This window comes from Lepus europaeus, chromosome 10 (genome assembly GCF_033115175.1).
Source record: "Lepus europaeus isolate LE1 chromosome 10, mLepTim1.pri, whole genome shotgun sequence".
NCBI classification, from domain to species: domain Eukaryota; kingdom Metazoa; phylum Chordata; class Mammalia; order Lagomorpha; family Leporidae; genus Lepus; species Lepus europaeus.
The window spans coordinates 52,964,860-52,980,642 of record NC_084836.1 but is presented as its reverse complement, the minus strand read 5'-3'; the positions used below and the strand labels follow the sequence as shown (position 1 = coordinate 52,980,642).

Sequence of the window (15,783 nt, the reverse complement as noted above, 5' to 3'; positions counted from 1 at the left end):
CAATGACTTTTTAATTCCTATTTTACTCCTGATGGAGTCTAGCCACCTTTTGACTGTCCTACACAAAGGAAAGAATTTTAAAACAATCCATCATGCAAACCCACTGAATTCAATCATCCCAAGCATTAGGACAGCAGGTGAAATGCTACCCATAAAGACCAAAAGTTCACACCATAAATACTTCTTTGCTGACTGTCAAATGAATGGTTCCCAGTCTCTTTGATGTCTGGAGACCCTGAGCAAAGGGGTGGCTTAAGGATGATTTGTAACCAAGACTGACACAGCAGGGGTGTGATGAACGCCCGTGGAAGTGAACTTGCTGGCTACCAAGGACGCTCTGTCAGAAACTGCCTGTGTCTCCTATGCCAGTAGCAATGAAGCAAATCTCCTTTAGCAAAAAATGATAACCAGGACATAGTACTCATTTAACTGAAGGGCTGATTATGCAAATGAGGCTTTAGAATTATGAGGACTTGACTTGCAGTCTCAGCTGAGTTTGATTTGGCCTCTTGTCAACTTGCTTAATCGTACAGTCCCCAGGAGGGGACTGCCGCGTGTTCATGGCGTTTCAGTTTGCTGACCTATGAACTTAGTGGCCAGGGTTGGCTGCCAGAAGCATTCCTGGGAGATCGGGCCAGGCAGTTAGTTGACGCGTGTGTCTTCATTGGTCTGATCTCATCGTCACCCATTGTACTCAATGAAATCCTAGCATGCTGGCATAGGTAGGGCGTCCAGGGAAACAAACAGCCTATTTGATTGAAATCAAAGTCTGTTAAGAGCTAACTTCATTCTCAGCTCAATTAAAATTCATCAAACCCCTGAGTAGGTAATAATCATAGACATGGCATTTACTTGTCTTAATAACATTATATGCTATCCCAAAAGTCTATCATTTTTTGCCACTGCTATGATGAGAGTTAATTCAGGTTAAATATATTTAAATTAAATGCATACAATGCACTTGTGAATAACAAAACATGAGCAGGACAAAAACATTCTTTGAAAACACAGAAAAATATATAAATTTGTGAAGTTATTTATTTCCAAAGCTTTAATACATTAAATCTCTCTAACCTAGTCTAAATCCTTTAACTTGCACTCAGCAATATATATTGAAAGAAAGCTACTTTTTAAAAAGCATGTCATCAATCAATTTCTATTGGTTCTCATATTTTGAAATGACTATCAAATCTCTATGCTTGGCTTCTTGATTTCTGGAATGCTTTCCAAGAACTTTTTAATCCAGGACAGAAGAATATCCAGTTCACCAATCGCTTTGTAGATTCCTTTGTTTCCAATCTGCAGATAAAGCACAGATATAAAAGCAGAAATATTTCATAGTTTTAAAAAACAAAGTATTCAAAACAAGGATTTGGAACACTTACCCCATAAAACGTTCTTTTCATCCTGGTAATGGATTTCATCTCTCTGACTGAGGAAGCACAGGCAATCTACAAAATCCACAGGAAGAATAGATGATATTGCTGAAAGAGGCACTGAGGATACTTTTCCATCTGTTCAATAAATATTTATTGAGCAGATACTATGTTCTGGACACTGGATATGCACTGGTTCCAACCAAAAAATAATAATAATAATAACACCTGACCACAGAGCTCATAGTTGCAAGCGAGAGGCTGATGATAAAGTATGGTGGAATGAGAAGGCCATGCCAAGATGGCGGCTGGCAAGCAAACATCAGTTACTCAGGAATGCCTTTGAAACCCACCTGGCAATGGAGCCTGCATGGCAACAGGCTGTGATTGGATGGCTTTGGAAACCACATGGCAACGGAGCCTGCCTGGCAACAGGCTGTGATTGGTTAGGGCATTAAACCACCCCTTGACCGGATTGGCTGCCTTGGCTATTTAAGCTGCTGTACCAACTGAAATAAATGAGTCTGCGGGCTGCTCGCCTCTGGTCTGCTCTCACCCAACTCTGGGATCTGCATGATGACTCCATCTCTTGCCCCCACCATGCTCCTCCTCTCAGAATGAATCCACCACAACAATAAAGAAAAGAAAACAAAAAATAAGAATTTACACATTACAACTAAAGTTATGCTTGTAGTGCACAAGGCTCTATGACAGAGTGGAGGAAAGATGTACCTTCAATTGGGTGGCCAAAGAGGGCACCCTGGAAAAACCCGCACTGGAATTGAGATCAGGAGAACGCGAAGAAGCCAGGTGTGTGGGGAAGTGTGGAAAGGAGAGAGGAGCAGGGGAGGAAACCCAGGGAGGAGTAACACACGCAGAAGGAAGGGTGTGGCGAAGTCCCTGAGGCTGGAAGAACTCTGTGCTTTCCAGAAACAGGAAGAGCGAGTGCAGGGCTGTTGGAGTGAAGCTGGAGAGCGGAGGGGCGGCACGTGGAGACACGAGAAGGAAGGGAGGAGTGCAGGAGCACCACGGCTGCCACAGACGTGCGTGGCACCGTGTAAGGCGCAGGCTGCCTGAGAAAGCGCCCGGAACGTTCGCATTCATCACTCAGCGGAAGGAGCAGGCTGAACCCTGGGGAAACCAGTCTCCTCCGTGCAGGTGCATTTCCAAGCCCTGGCTGAACACAGGAATTGCTTAGGGAGCAAAGGGGAGGAAATGAACGTCCTCCTCTATTGTCCCACGAATTTCTCTCGAGTTAACTAAAGAAAAAGGGAGGGTTAACCAAAAGTGAGGGGCCCGTGCTGTGGCGCAGCACGTTTTAACGCCCTGGCCTGAAGCGCCGGCTCATCTCATATGAGTGCTGGTTCGAGTCTCCGCTGCTCCACTTCCAATGTGGCTCCCTGTTAATGCAGCTGGGAAAGCAGCAGAAGATGGCCCAAGGCTTGGGCCCCTGCACCCACGTCAGAGACCTGGATGAAGGTACTGGCCCCTGCCTTCAGTCTAGCCCTGGCCGTTGCAGCCATTGGGGAGTGAACCAGTATATAAAGAAGTGTTCTCTTGCTCTCTCTCACTCTGTCACTCTCTCTTTGCCTTCCAAGTAATAAATAAAATAAATCTTAAAAAAAAAAAAAACTTTAACATTGAAGGTGGAAAAAGAAGTCGACCGAATCTGGACATTGCAAAAGTGAATAACATCAAGTTACATAACATCAAGGCATTCCTACAGAGGATGCCCTCTGCCTAGAGGACCTAAACGTGCAAGGCATCCCATAGCAGGGAGGGAAATGCCAGAAAGACTTCTGACCAGGCTACCCCAGGAAGAGGAAAGAAAGTGGAAAAGGAGAAAAGTGGTGAAAGGAAAAACTAAATGGCAGTGTTGCCATTTATGTGATGTTTCCTGGTGCCTTGAGCTCCATTTACTATAAATAACCTCCAGTAAAGATCATGCCCAGTGGATTCTTCTTAACTGCTGTGACTGTGTCCACAGGTCCAGCAGAAAACCTGGGTTTTGCTGCATCCTTCAGAGTGCTTTGGTTGGAGAAGGAGTTTATAAAAAGGACTTTCTATTTCTATTTTTCTATTTCAGTGTGTAGTTGGAGTCACTGAAATTGGACCGCATGACAAAAGGACCAGCAGTTTTATTGAAAGAATGACTGAGTGATGTGACAAATCCGACGGAAGCAGATGTGATGTGAATGAAGTCAGAGCAGTTAGAGACAGCTCAGAGGAAAGTGTGGGAGAGTCGTGCAAGAAGAAGCACGCAGACAGCAGTCCACGTGGGTGTCTGACACAGCAGTGGCGTCACTGCTTGGGATGCCTTCTTCCGTGGGCAGAGGGCCTGGGCACTCTCTGCTCCGGACCCAGCTTCCTGCTAATATGCACCCTTGGAGACAGCACATCGTGGTTCTAGAAGTGGGGTCCCTGCCACCCACATGGGAGACCTGGATTGAGTTGTCAGCTCCTGGCTTTGGCCTAGCTAAGCCCTGGCTGTGGCAGGCATAGGGAGAGTGAACCAGAAGATGGAAGATATATCTGTCTCTCTCTCTCTCTCTCTCTCTCTCTCTCTGCCTGTCAACTAAAATACATAAATAAATTATTTTAAATGGAAAGTCCCTCTCCTCTGAGGACTAGAGTAATTGAGAGATGTGGACGATGAGTGGACAGCAACACAAGGCACAGCCCCTCCCTTCCCGTGACTCAAGAAGAATGGCCTCGAGGCCTTCCTACAAAAGGAATTTCACTGTAGGATTCTCATGTTGTACCACACTATAAACACATCATCACTGGGAAAGTGAAAAGCCATACAGAATGTCTTCAATTTTCTTAGTTCCCACAATTCCATATAGGTTCATAACAACTTTATTTTGTTGATGTTCAAGTTCATTTGTTCATGTGTTTCAGGAGGTTTTTTTGGTTGACTGTAATGGCTAAGACAGGACTTATTCTGGCCATGCCCGTGGTTTCCTGAATTGTCCCTCCCAAAGAAAATTACTACATAAGAAAGCAAAGACCAATTTAGTGGGCTGGCATTGTGGTATAATGGGTAAAGCTGCTGCCTGTGACGCCAGAATCCCATATAGGTGTGGTTTGAGTCCCAGTTGCTCCATTTACAATCCAGCTCCCTGCTAATGTGCCTGGGAAAGCAGCAGAAGATGGCCCAAATGCTTGGGCCCCTGAACCCACTTGGGAGACAAGAATGGAATTTTTGGCTCCTGTTTTGGTCTAGCCCAGCCCTGGCCATTCTGGCCATTTGGGGAATAAACCAGTGGATGGAACATCTCTCTGCTTGCCTCCCCTGCTCTCTCTCTGTAGCTCTGCCTTTCAAATAATTAAAATAAATATTTTAAGCAAAGACAAATTGCCTTAGTTTTATGGTATGATAGCAGATGTAGAGTTTTAAGCAAATATTATTCACTGAATTTGTGCACACCTTTTCATAAGTTTTTGTTTTTTAAAGATTTTATTTATTTGAAAGGTGGAGCTACAGAGAGAGGGAGAGACAGAGAGAAAGGTCTTCCATCCACTGGATCACTCCCCAAATGGCCGCATCAGCTGGAGTTGGACCAAACTGAAGCCAGGAGCCAGGAGATTTTTCCGGGTCTCCCACGTGGGTGCAGGAGCCCAAGCACTTGGGCCATCCTCTACTGCTTTCCCAGGCCATAGCAGAGAGCTGGATCCAAAGGGGAGAGCTGGAACAGGAACCAGCGCCCATATGAGATGCTGGCTCCGCAGATGGAGGCTTAGCCTACTACACCACAGTTCTGGCCCCCACAAGAGTTCTTAACAAATGTAATCTGAGGTGCATTTAAAACAATAATGGATAAAATTGTATCCACGTAGCTTGTTCTGAAAATAAATAAAACAATTTTCAGTTTGGCAAAAAGAGTGGTTAAAGACCCCAACATAAAACAACTGAGGCCAGAAAAGGTTTTAGGAAACATAGGAAGAAAATAATAAAACTAGTATTATTTGAATAAAACATGATTATATTTAAAACCAAGTTTTCATGAAAAGAGGGGAGATTAAACTCTTAGCCAAGTGTCTCTAACCAGAAATAATTTCATCATCATATATTTAATTTTAATAAAACAAATGACAAATATCTAACAACTAAGTAAATATATAATGGAAAAGCATATAAAACATTATCCAATTTTTATATTCCCTAGAACTACAGGAAGCATTTGATATAGATAATGCATGGATAATCTCACTTACTGGGAATAATTTTAGATCCTCATAAACCATTCCTCCATATTCCAACCATAACAAAGTAGAGTTTTTTAAATCCCTTAAACATAAATGTATCCTAGGGTAGGGTAACTTTATTTATTTTTCAAATGTTCAGTATAATTGTCATTCATGTTCATCTCAGAATAAATCCATATAATTTAGCAAATGAAGAAAATCCCTAACTCAGTAATAGAGTGTGTCCCATAATTTTGATGAAGAAGTTATATCTCATTAGCCAAGGAATGATTTGTCAGCAACAAGACGCCACAACATAATTAGGAAATATATTTACCAAGATTAAGAGCAATTACTCATAAATGATCTCTTCATCTTCAAATTAAAGCCCCACTGCAAGTTTTACATTTATACATTGTGACACTAGCCTTAGGCATTAAAAAAGTGTTCGGGTGGTTGCAGAAACCACACCTATGGAAATTGTTGAGAAAATGTAATTAGAAGAAAATTAATGTTCTGTGTATGGAACACAGTAAGGAAAGACATCAACAGTTTACAGACCTACTATATGCTGGCCACTTTAACATATTTCATTTAATTGTCCCACTGACTTCAAGATGAGTTTATTGCTATTGTTAAGGACATAACTTTTAGGCTTTACACTTAATGAAGGAAGAAGACAGGATTGGTCTCACTTTCTGCTTCTTGCTTTATCACTTCAACCAACTGCTATTTTAAAAATTGAAATTACAAGGATTAGTAATTGACGATGTTTCTTAAGATGATAAGCTAGTTGCAGTTGATGATAAAAATGACTTATCAAACTGCTTACAAGAAAAGGAGACATAAATATTCTATTTGCCAAGACTTATTACACTCTAAAATTAATTATACATAATCAGTATGAAGAAATGTGTCTCTCTAATTACCAATTACTGTTCAGGCTCTCAAAATGTTAATTAAAGTGGATGATGAAATCTTGAAAACTAATGGAATTTTTTGGGGGGTTTCAACTTTGATCACTAGCAATTAAGCAAATTATTTTATGAATCCAAGGAGGCAACTGTTAAATTCTCGTTCAAGTCTATGAGTATTTGAGTGCTGTAAGAATCTCTGAATTGTCTTCTAACACCTAAGGTCAACTTTCAAAACACCATGACTGGAAAGGATTATAAAACTAAAGAAGTTTATATTATCTATTACTTTTATATTTGAGTAATCACACCCTCTGAATTAACCTAACCAAAGTGATTATAAAATATATTCTTATTAAGCACTGTGAAATGTTTAGAATGCTACCAAAAATAATGAGACAATTTTCAAATACAGTCCCACTGGGCATTCCAGACCCTGGGGTCTACCATGAACATTGTCATAGCTCTGTATCTTAAGAGTGTTATTTTCTTTATAATTTTAGTTGACTTGCAAAGAAGCCCAAAAATTCATGCTTACAGAAACCAGACAATTTTACAAATTTTTTTAAAAATTTAAATCCATGAGTTAAACTGGCAGAAGATGAAAACAAAATTAACAATTAATTATTTATCAGAGGAGAATATTAGAAAAGAGAATAATTTCATAGAAACTGAGAAATAAAGAAAAAGAATTGGCCGGTGCTGTGGCTCAACAGGCTAATCCGCCTTGCGGCGCCAGCACACCAGGTTCTAGTCCCGGTTGGGGCGCCGGATTCTATCCCGGTTGCCCCTCTTCCAAGCCAGCTCTCTGCTATGGGCCGGGAAGGCAGTGGAGGATGGCCCAAGTCCTTGGGCCCTGCACCCGCATGGGAGACCAGGAGAAGCTCCTGGCTCCTGGCTTCGGATCAGCAAGATGCGCCGGCTGCAGCGGCCATTGGAGGGTGAACCAACGGCAAAAAGGAACACCTTTCTCTCTGTCTCTCTCTCACTATCCACTCTGCCTGTCAAAAAAGAAAAACAAAAAGAATTAAGTATTTACCCTGCCTTTATTATATGATAAATTTCTCAGGACAGCCAAATGTTTAGTGAGAGGAATATTCTATTTATAGAATTTTATTTGTTATTCTATTTATAGAATTGTCCTGGCTTAAGATGGTGGTATAATAGAATTCAAAAATCATTAGTTGTAGTTCCTTTTGAATTGATGGATCTAGGCAGTAATTATACATGACTGCTAACATCGTAAAAACAGAGAACATAAGTTATGTGCTCCAGTGAAAGCATACAAAACTACCTAGAATGGGATCTAACCAACACATCAAGTCTTGGTCTGATGATGCCTCTCCTTGCATTATCAGTCCACAGCAAATACTAGAAAAGAGAAGAATGTATGCAATCAGAAAATACAGACTATGAAAAACTATTGAACAATTGACCCAATTTCTTTAACAAATAAATTGCAAACATAAGAAAGAGGAGAAGAAACCAAACAAGGGAAGTAGAAATCACAAGAACTTCTCAGTTTACAGAAATGCACTGCCTAAGAGACAAAACTAGCACTAAAAAGATAAATCTGTTTGCAAGTAACTGTGTCCAAGAACAAAACTCAAGAATTATTTACAGAAATAAAATAAATGAGGATCCAATGAGGCAAAATTCATGATGTCTGACACTTGATCAAAAATTACCAGTCATGCAAAGTAGCAGGAAAATATAATCTACGAGGAGGCAAAAAAACCATTGGTACAATTGTTAAAACTAACAAGAAAGGATATTAAGAGAATTATAATAACTGTGTCATATATTCTACAATTTAGAGGAAAGATTGATCATGTCAAGTAGAGAAGTGGAAAATAAAAATTATAAAGGCTGCATATGACAAATCAACAGCCAATATCATACCAAATGGGGAAAAGCTGAAAGCATTTCCCCTCAGACCTGGAACAACAAACACATTCACCAACAAGCACATTCACCACTTGTATTCAATGCAGTACTAGAAGTCTTAGCCAGAGCAATTAGGGGGGAGAATGAAATAAAGGGCATCAAAACTGGAAGAGAAAGTCAGATTACCCACGTGTGCAGATGACATGGCGTCACACATGGGGAAACCTGAACATCAAAAAGCTGTTGGAACTGATAAAGCAATTCAGTAAAGTCGCAGGTTACAAAATAAACGTACAAAAAACAGTATTTTATTTAATACCTTAATGATGAACTCACTGAAAATCAAGAAAGATATCCCATTCATAATAGCCACAAAAAATCCAATATTTAGAAATAAGTTTAACCAAAGTGAAAGACCTCTACAATGAAAATTATCAAACATTGATGAAAGAAATCATCAAGATATTCCTTGCTTATGGTTTGGAAGAATTGATACCATTAAAATCTCTATTCAACCCAAAGCAATCTACAGATTCAATGCAATCCCTATCAAAATGTCAGTGGCATTGTTTACAGAATTATAAAAAATAATCCTAAAATTCATATGGAATCACAAAGGACCCTGAATAGCCATGGTAATCCTGAGAAAGAAAAATGGAGAGCATCACAACACCTGACTTCAAAACATGCTACAAACCCATAGTAATTAAAAACAGCACGGTGGGGTCAACTCTGTGGCACATCAGGTTAAAGCCCTGGTCTGCAGTGCCAGCATCCTATATGGGCGCCTGTTCAAGTCCTGGCTGCTTCACTTCCAGTCCAGCTCTCTGCTAGGGCCTGGGAAAGCAATAGAAGATGGCCCTAGTCCTTGGGCCCCTGCACACACGTGGGAGAACTGGAAGAAGCTCCTGGCTCCTGGCTATGGATCGGCCCAGCTCCAACCATTACAGCCAACTGTTAGTGAACCAGTGAATGGAAGCGCTCGCTCTCTCTCTCTCTCTCTCTCTCTCCCTATAACTGTTTCAAATAAATAAATAAATCTTTTTGAAAAATCAGAGTAGTACTGGCATAAAAACTGACATATAGATCAGTGGAATAGAACATAGAGCCCAGAAATTTACCCACATACATACAGCCAATTGATTTTTGACAAAAGTGCTCAGACCACACAGTGGAGTAATGATACTCTTTTCAACAAATGGTGCTGGCAAAATGGATGTATATATGCAGAAGAATGAAATTAGATCCATATCTCTAACCATACAAGAAATCAACTTAAGACGGATCAAAGGCCTAAATTTAAGACCTGAGTCTATGAATTTGCTGGAACAAGATGTCAGGGAAACATTCCAAGACATTGGTTAAGACCCAAAACACCAAAAACAAATTCTTGGATAGGACTCCCAAAGTTGAAGCCCAGAGCCAGGAACTCCATCCAGGTCTCCTACTTGGGTGGCAGAGACCCAAGCACTTGAATTATCACCTACTGCCTCCAAGGGGATGCATTAGCAGGAAGCTAGATCAGAAGAGCCAGGACTCAAACCATGGATTCCAGTATGAAACGTAGGTATCAAGCAGTGACAGCTACTGCACCAAGCACCTGTCCCTTGTTTGCTTTTCATTTGTTTCAAAATACACAGTATGTTCTAGTCCTGGCTGCTCCTCTTCCAGTCCAGCTCTCTGCTGTGGCCCGGGAAGGCAGTGGAGGATGGCCCAAATGCTTGGGCACCTGTACTCACGTGGGAGACCAGGAGGAAGCACCCAGCTCCTGGCTTCAGATTGGCACAGCGCCGGCTGTAGTTGCCATTTGGGGAGTGAACCAATGGAAGGAAGACCTTTCTCTCTGTCTCTCTCTCTCTCACTGTCTAACTCTACCTGCCAAATAAGTATATATATATACACACACATATATACACATATATATGTATATATATACAGTATGTTTTCATTATCTAGAGTCCCCCTACTGTGCAGCAAGATATCAGAATGTTCTCCTACCAAATGTAACTTAGTACCTTTCCCCATCCTCCTTCTCCCCTACTCACCCCACTCTCTGGTAAGAAGGTTCTACTCTCAGCCACCTTCAGATCAGCTTTGTTGGATTCTGCCCATGAACAAGATCATGGGGACTCGTCTTTCTGTGCCACGCTTATTTCACCTGACATAATGACCCCAGTTCCACCCACATTGTATAACTTCTCCCTGCTAAGCCCTGTCCTGACCGCTAGTTCAGAATTCCTCATGGCCGGCGCCACGGCTGACTAGGCTAATCCTCTACCTGTGGCACCAGCACCCCAGGTTCTAGTCCCGGTTGGGTCACCGGTCGGTTCTGTCCCAGTTGCTCCTTTTCCCGTCCAGCTCTCTGCTGTGGCCCGGGAGGGCAGTGGAGGATGGCCCAAGTGCTTGGGCCCTGCACCCGCATGGGAGACCAGGAAGAAGCACCTGGCTCCCGGTTTTGGATCAGCGCAGCGCTGGCCGTGGTGGCCATTTTGGGGGTGAACCAATGGAAGGAAGACCTTTCTCTCTGTCTCTCTCTCTCACTGTCTAACTCTGCCTGTCAAAAGAAAAGAATTCCTCACACAGCAGAATCTCAGTAAGTTTACAGGAAACAAATATCAGCTTCTTTTGCCATGTATATAAAATTATGACTGGCCGAATAATTAAACACAAGATCAGTACCTATTTCCCTAAAGCAATGCGTGGAGAGGCTTTCTGAATCTCAGGCTAATCTTATCGCTTTCTGTATCACTGAGGTGCTTGGTTTATCCTAGGGCATGAGCTCCATAGTTTGCAAAACAGGTTAACTCTGGCTCGCTATGAGTCTATATAGGGAGACCCTGAGTCAGGTAGCCCTGGGGGAGCCGATAGGATGATGTGACTGTATTCAGCCACAAGAGGGAGCCAGCCCCTTAGGTAAGCGACACAACTAAGCGAGGTGTGACATGCTCCTGGCTACCAGGAGTCAAGTCTCTCAAAGCATCTGTGGGAATAGATGGAGATTCCTTTGGGAAAAATTTATCCGAAAGCAGATCACATCTAAGTGTTCATCTAGCATACTGCTGAGTTTGGGCGATCACTATCAGTAGGAGCTCTCTAGCTGTTTGAGCCAAAGAAACCAAATCAGTCATAAGAACAGACATGCATTTTGGAATTCCAGTTGTCCGGATACACAGTACTGAGCCAGGCAAGGACTTTTTGTAGGGCCCAACCATCATTAACAACTTCAGTTAGAATAACATCAAATGAAATCGAATGGCTAGTGCAATGGGAAGCACCAACACAGAAGAACCAAGAATTCTAGCAAAATAAAGGGAAAATGTACAGCTTTAAAATCTCAGATAAAAAAGCCTGCAGAGGGTCCCTGTCTTCCAGATACTGAAATGGGCAAATCTGTCTTCTCTCCTCGGAAGATTCCATTCCATCCTACACTGATGGCCATAAGCTTTGGCATTGCCCCAGTATCAAGTCTTTTCAGTATTATTTATTCATGCACTTACTTGAGAGGCTGAGAGAGAGACATACAGAGAGACAGAAGTCACTCCCATCCACTAGTTCATTCCCAAATGCCAGCTGAGCCAGGCCAAAGCTGGGAGCCAAGATCCCCATCTAGGTCTCCTACATGGGCAGCAGACTACCTGAGCCATCCCCACTGCCTCCCAGGGTCTCAACTGTCAGGAGCCAGAGCCTGGGACTGAACGCAGGTACTCTGATAGGGGACCCAGGCATCTTAACCAGCATCTTAATCCCTAGGCCAAATACCAGCCCCTTGTCAAGTCTTGCAATGGCAAAAATTCTCTTACTTGGGGAGGGGGCGTGTTGGGAGGGAGGGACTGATAATCACAAGCAGATTGGAGAAAATGAAATATAAACAAATTTATGCAATGGGGGCAGTATTGTGGCGTGGGGGGCATCCTGCAACACCAAAATTCCATATGAACACCAGTTCATGTCCCAGCTGCTCTGCTTCCAGTCCAGCTCCCTCTAATGGCTTGGAAAAGCAGTGTAGGAAGGCCCAAGTGTTCAGATCCCTGCCACCCACATGGGAAACCAGGATGAAGCTTCTGGCTCCTGGCTTCAGTCTGGCCCAGCCCTGGCCATTGCAGCCAACTGAGGAGTGAACCAGTGAATAGAAGATCTCATTCTGTATGTCTCTCCCTTTCTCTCTGTAACTCCAACATTCAAATAAAATAAAATAAATATTTATAAAAAATGAATGAATGAATTACTTGGGAATCATATAACAAGAGAATGATTTTAAAATACATATTGATTTGAGGACCATTCCATGTTAGTTTAGCTCACCCCAATATACCATATGTGCTATTCTTTAAGAAATAACAAATGGTGGCATTGCGAGTTATGTGTGGCTCTTTGATGTTCTTTTCCCAGGGATGGACTGTCCACGTGGACAGCCAGCCGACAGTCAGGAAGTTTTCCTACTCCCCACTGTAGGGAGACAGCTTCCTAGGCTGTTTTCTAGATACATTTCTAGGACCACACTCACCACATTTGCTGCATACTTACACAACGGCTCCATTTCTGCCTAAAACTATGAAAGTCTTCCACAAAGTCAGTATCCTTGAGAGCTTGTAATTGGAGTTGACCAAAAACATCGTCCATGAAGAAGGACAGAAGCTGTTCTTGGAATCTGCAATTTGTCTGCAAATAAGATACAATAAATTGCAAAAGGTAAACCGTGAGTCTTGGAATTATCCTAATGTCATGGATACACCCCTCTGATTCTTACTTAATTATTACTAGCTGGAAAAATTAAAACACAGGAGAAAAAAGTCAAACAAGTAGAAACACAAAAAGAAAAAAGGCTTTCATGCTTACCAAAAACAGCTCTTTTGTTTCCTTTTTTAATAATCGTATATTTTTAATGCTGTCTTCCTACAATAAAAGAAAGAAAGTTAAGTTGTATCCTGGATTAGAAACATCCTTGGGGCCCTCACTCTCAGCAGAGCTTAGTACTTACTGGGACTGTCGCTTTGAGCTGTGCTGCCCTGACATACAGGGAATCGACGGCTTGGGACAGAGAATCCCAGGAGTAACAGTTTTCGGTGATGAAAGATGGCTTGTGTGAAGCAATGGCAAGAGACAGAGTGACCAGCAGCCATCCCAACCCCACAGTGCAGTTCACCCACATTTCCCTGTGCTGCACTCTGGGCTTGTGTCGTTCACAGAAGCCAGAAAGCCACTCAGGTTGGTTAGATGAGAGGATATCTTACTTGCTTCAGCCCTCAAAACTGCCTCTCTAGTGAGATGCTTTGAGGGATGACGTACAGTTGATATAGAGGAGGACCTCTTTGGTTGCTCAATTTTTTTTTTAGAGCTTTCATCCTAATCAAAAAATGTTGACCACACCATCTGTGACATTATGAGAAAGCTTAAGTTACTGCTAACATGGGGTCCCCATGTCCCCAAAACTTCAGAACTGAAGTTGCATATTACAGCAGGTGTCATAGTTTATGAAAGTCCTGCCATGGCAATAAGAAAGCATGATCTCTAGGAGGCTGTGTACTGATATTTTCTTCACTTGTTTATTTATCTGAAAAGCAGAGAGAAAGAGCATCTCTTTGCTGGTTCACTCCTCAAACGCCTGCAATAGCCCGAAAGCCAGGAACTCAATCCAGGTCTCCCACATTGTGGCAGGAACCTAATTACCTGAGCCAACACCACTGCCTCTCAGGATCTGCATTAGCCGGAAGCTGGAGTCAGCTGGGAATTGATCCCAGGCACTCTGATATGGGGCACAGGTGCCTTAACCACGAGGCCATATGCCCAACCCTGTATGCTCGTTTTTAAAACCCCTTTGAAGAATCTCCTTTTCTAACAAGCATCCCTGACAATTTTAGCAAAGGAGAGAGGAGCAGGGTGAAACCTGCTCCTGACCCCAGATGGATTTTCTGTTTATTCTTTGCAAGATTCCTCTTCTTTCCGTGGAAGCCATCACTCTGCGGCTCACAGCAACACATTTTCTAGCCCAGAAACTTCCCAACACACTCAAGATATGCTTGGAAATGGACCTGGGATTAAGGCCCACAGATGAATAGTTGTTCTAGTAACTCTGTCCAACTTCAGCGCCAGATTGCCCTGTGCCTGGACTTCCAACAGAGTGAGAATTCCTTGTGGAAAACCAGCCAATCTAATCATCTTGGGATTCTCCCCAGTGCCGCATCTGAAGAAGCACATCCAACATTGATGGAATGAATATTTCCTTTGCTCCTCATGAGGTGCTGCCTCAGCTGCTTGCTTTTCAATATACCCAATTCACAATTTTTTACTAGGGTCCTGCATCCACAACCATCAGGGCAGAACATTAAATGGTTCATTTAGGATAAAGCCCCAACATACAAGGGGCCTCAAAAAGTTCATTCAAATGCATTATTACAGAGGCCGATGCTGTGGCATAGTAGGCTAAGCCTCTGCCTGTGGCGCCAGCATCCCTTATGGGTGCCGGTTTATGTCCTGGCTGCTCCATTCCCAATCCAGCTCTCTGCTGATGGCCTGGGAAAGCAGTAGAAGATGGCCCACGTGCATGGGCCCCTGCACCCACGTGGGAGACTCAGAAGAAGCTCCTGGCTTCTGGCTTCAGATTGGTACAGCTCCATTGGGGCCATTTGGGGAGTGAGCCTGCTGATGGAAGACCTTTCTCTCTGTCTCTCCCTCTCTCTGTTTGTAAGGCTACCTCTTAAATAAATAAATACAATAGTTTTAATGTGTATTACAAAAAGACTAAGCATGGATTTCAAGTTCTGTTGCACCAAAACAAACATCATTTAATGACACTTCTCCATGAACATGAACATTTCAAAATCCCCTCCTAAGAGGTGGGCATCCCCCAAGGTGCTATACTGAGGATCAGAGATAAGTCAGTGAGATCTAGCATGCCTGGGGTTGACTTGCTGAAAGGGGAAAGGCAGCACCAGGAATCCGGCTGTGTATAAGAGTTACTAGACCTAGGCTGGCGCCGCGGCTCACTAGGCTAATCCTCCGCCTTGCGGCGCCAGCACACCGGGTTCTAGTCCCGGTCGGGGCACCGATCCTGTCCCGGTTGCCCCTCTTCCAGGCCAGCTCTCTGCTGTGGCCAGGGAGTGCAGTGGAGGATAGCCCAAGTGCTTGGGCCCTGCACCCCATGGGAGACCAGGAGAAGCACCTGGCTCCTGCCATCGGATCGGCACGGTGCGCCGGCCGCAGCGCGCTACCACGGCGGCCATTGGAGGGTGAACCAACGGCAAAAAGGAAGACCTTTCTCTCTGTCTCTCTCTCACTGTCCACTCTGCCTGTCAAAAAAAAAAAAAAAGAGTTACTAGACCTAGTCAGAGGCAATAATATGTATCACAATCCCAAATTAAATTGTCATTCCAATCGAGTGGGCTGGCAAAGGAGCAAGGAGAAAGAAAAGAAACTCAAGG

The 15,783-nt window shown here is 43.1% G+C and overlaps 1 protein-coding gene across 1 annotated transcript; it reads right to left on the bottom strand.

The window, feature by feature from the left end:
* Positions 1–1,185: 1,185 nt before the first annotated feature.
* Positions 1,186–13,514, bottom strand: IL26 (interleukin 26). The gene is made up of 5 exons (XM_062202461.1): positions 13,344–13,514; positions 13,202–13,258; positions 12,890–13,024; positions 1,386–1,451; positions 1,186–1,299 (listed from the first exon to the last, which is right to left on the bottom strand). Exons 1-5 carry the CDS (start codon positions 13,512–13,514, stop codon positions 1,186–1,188), a joined length of 543 nt encoding a protein of 180 aa, XP_062058445.1.
* Positions 13,515–15,783: the final 2,269 nt, after the last annotated feature.

Excerpts from the sequence above, each read along its gene's own strand:
- IL26 (XM_062202461.1), bottom strand. The coding sequence starts at position 13,514 with ATGTGGGTGAACTGCACTGTGGGGTTGGGATGGCTGCTGGTCACTCTG. Across the intron at positions 13,259-13,343 it reads AGCTCAAAGCGACAGTCCCA|GAAGACAGCATTAAAAATAT; the intron begins GTAAGTACTAAG and ends CTTTTATTGTAG. Across the intron at positions 1,452-12,889 it reads GGCAGAAATGGAGCCGTTGT|ATTGCCTGTGCTTCCTCAGT; the intron begins GTAAGTATGCAG and ends TGGATTTTGTAG.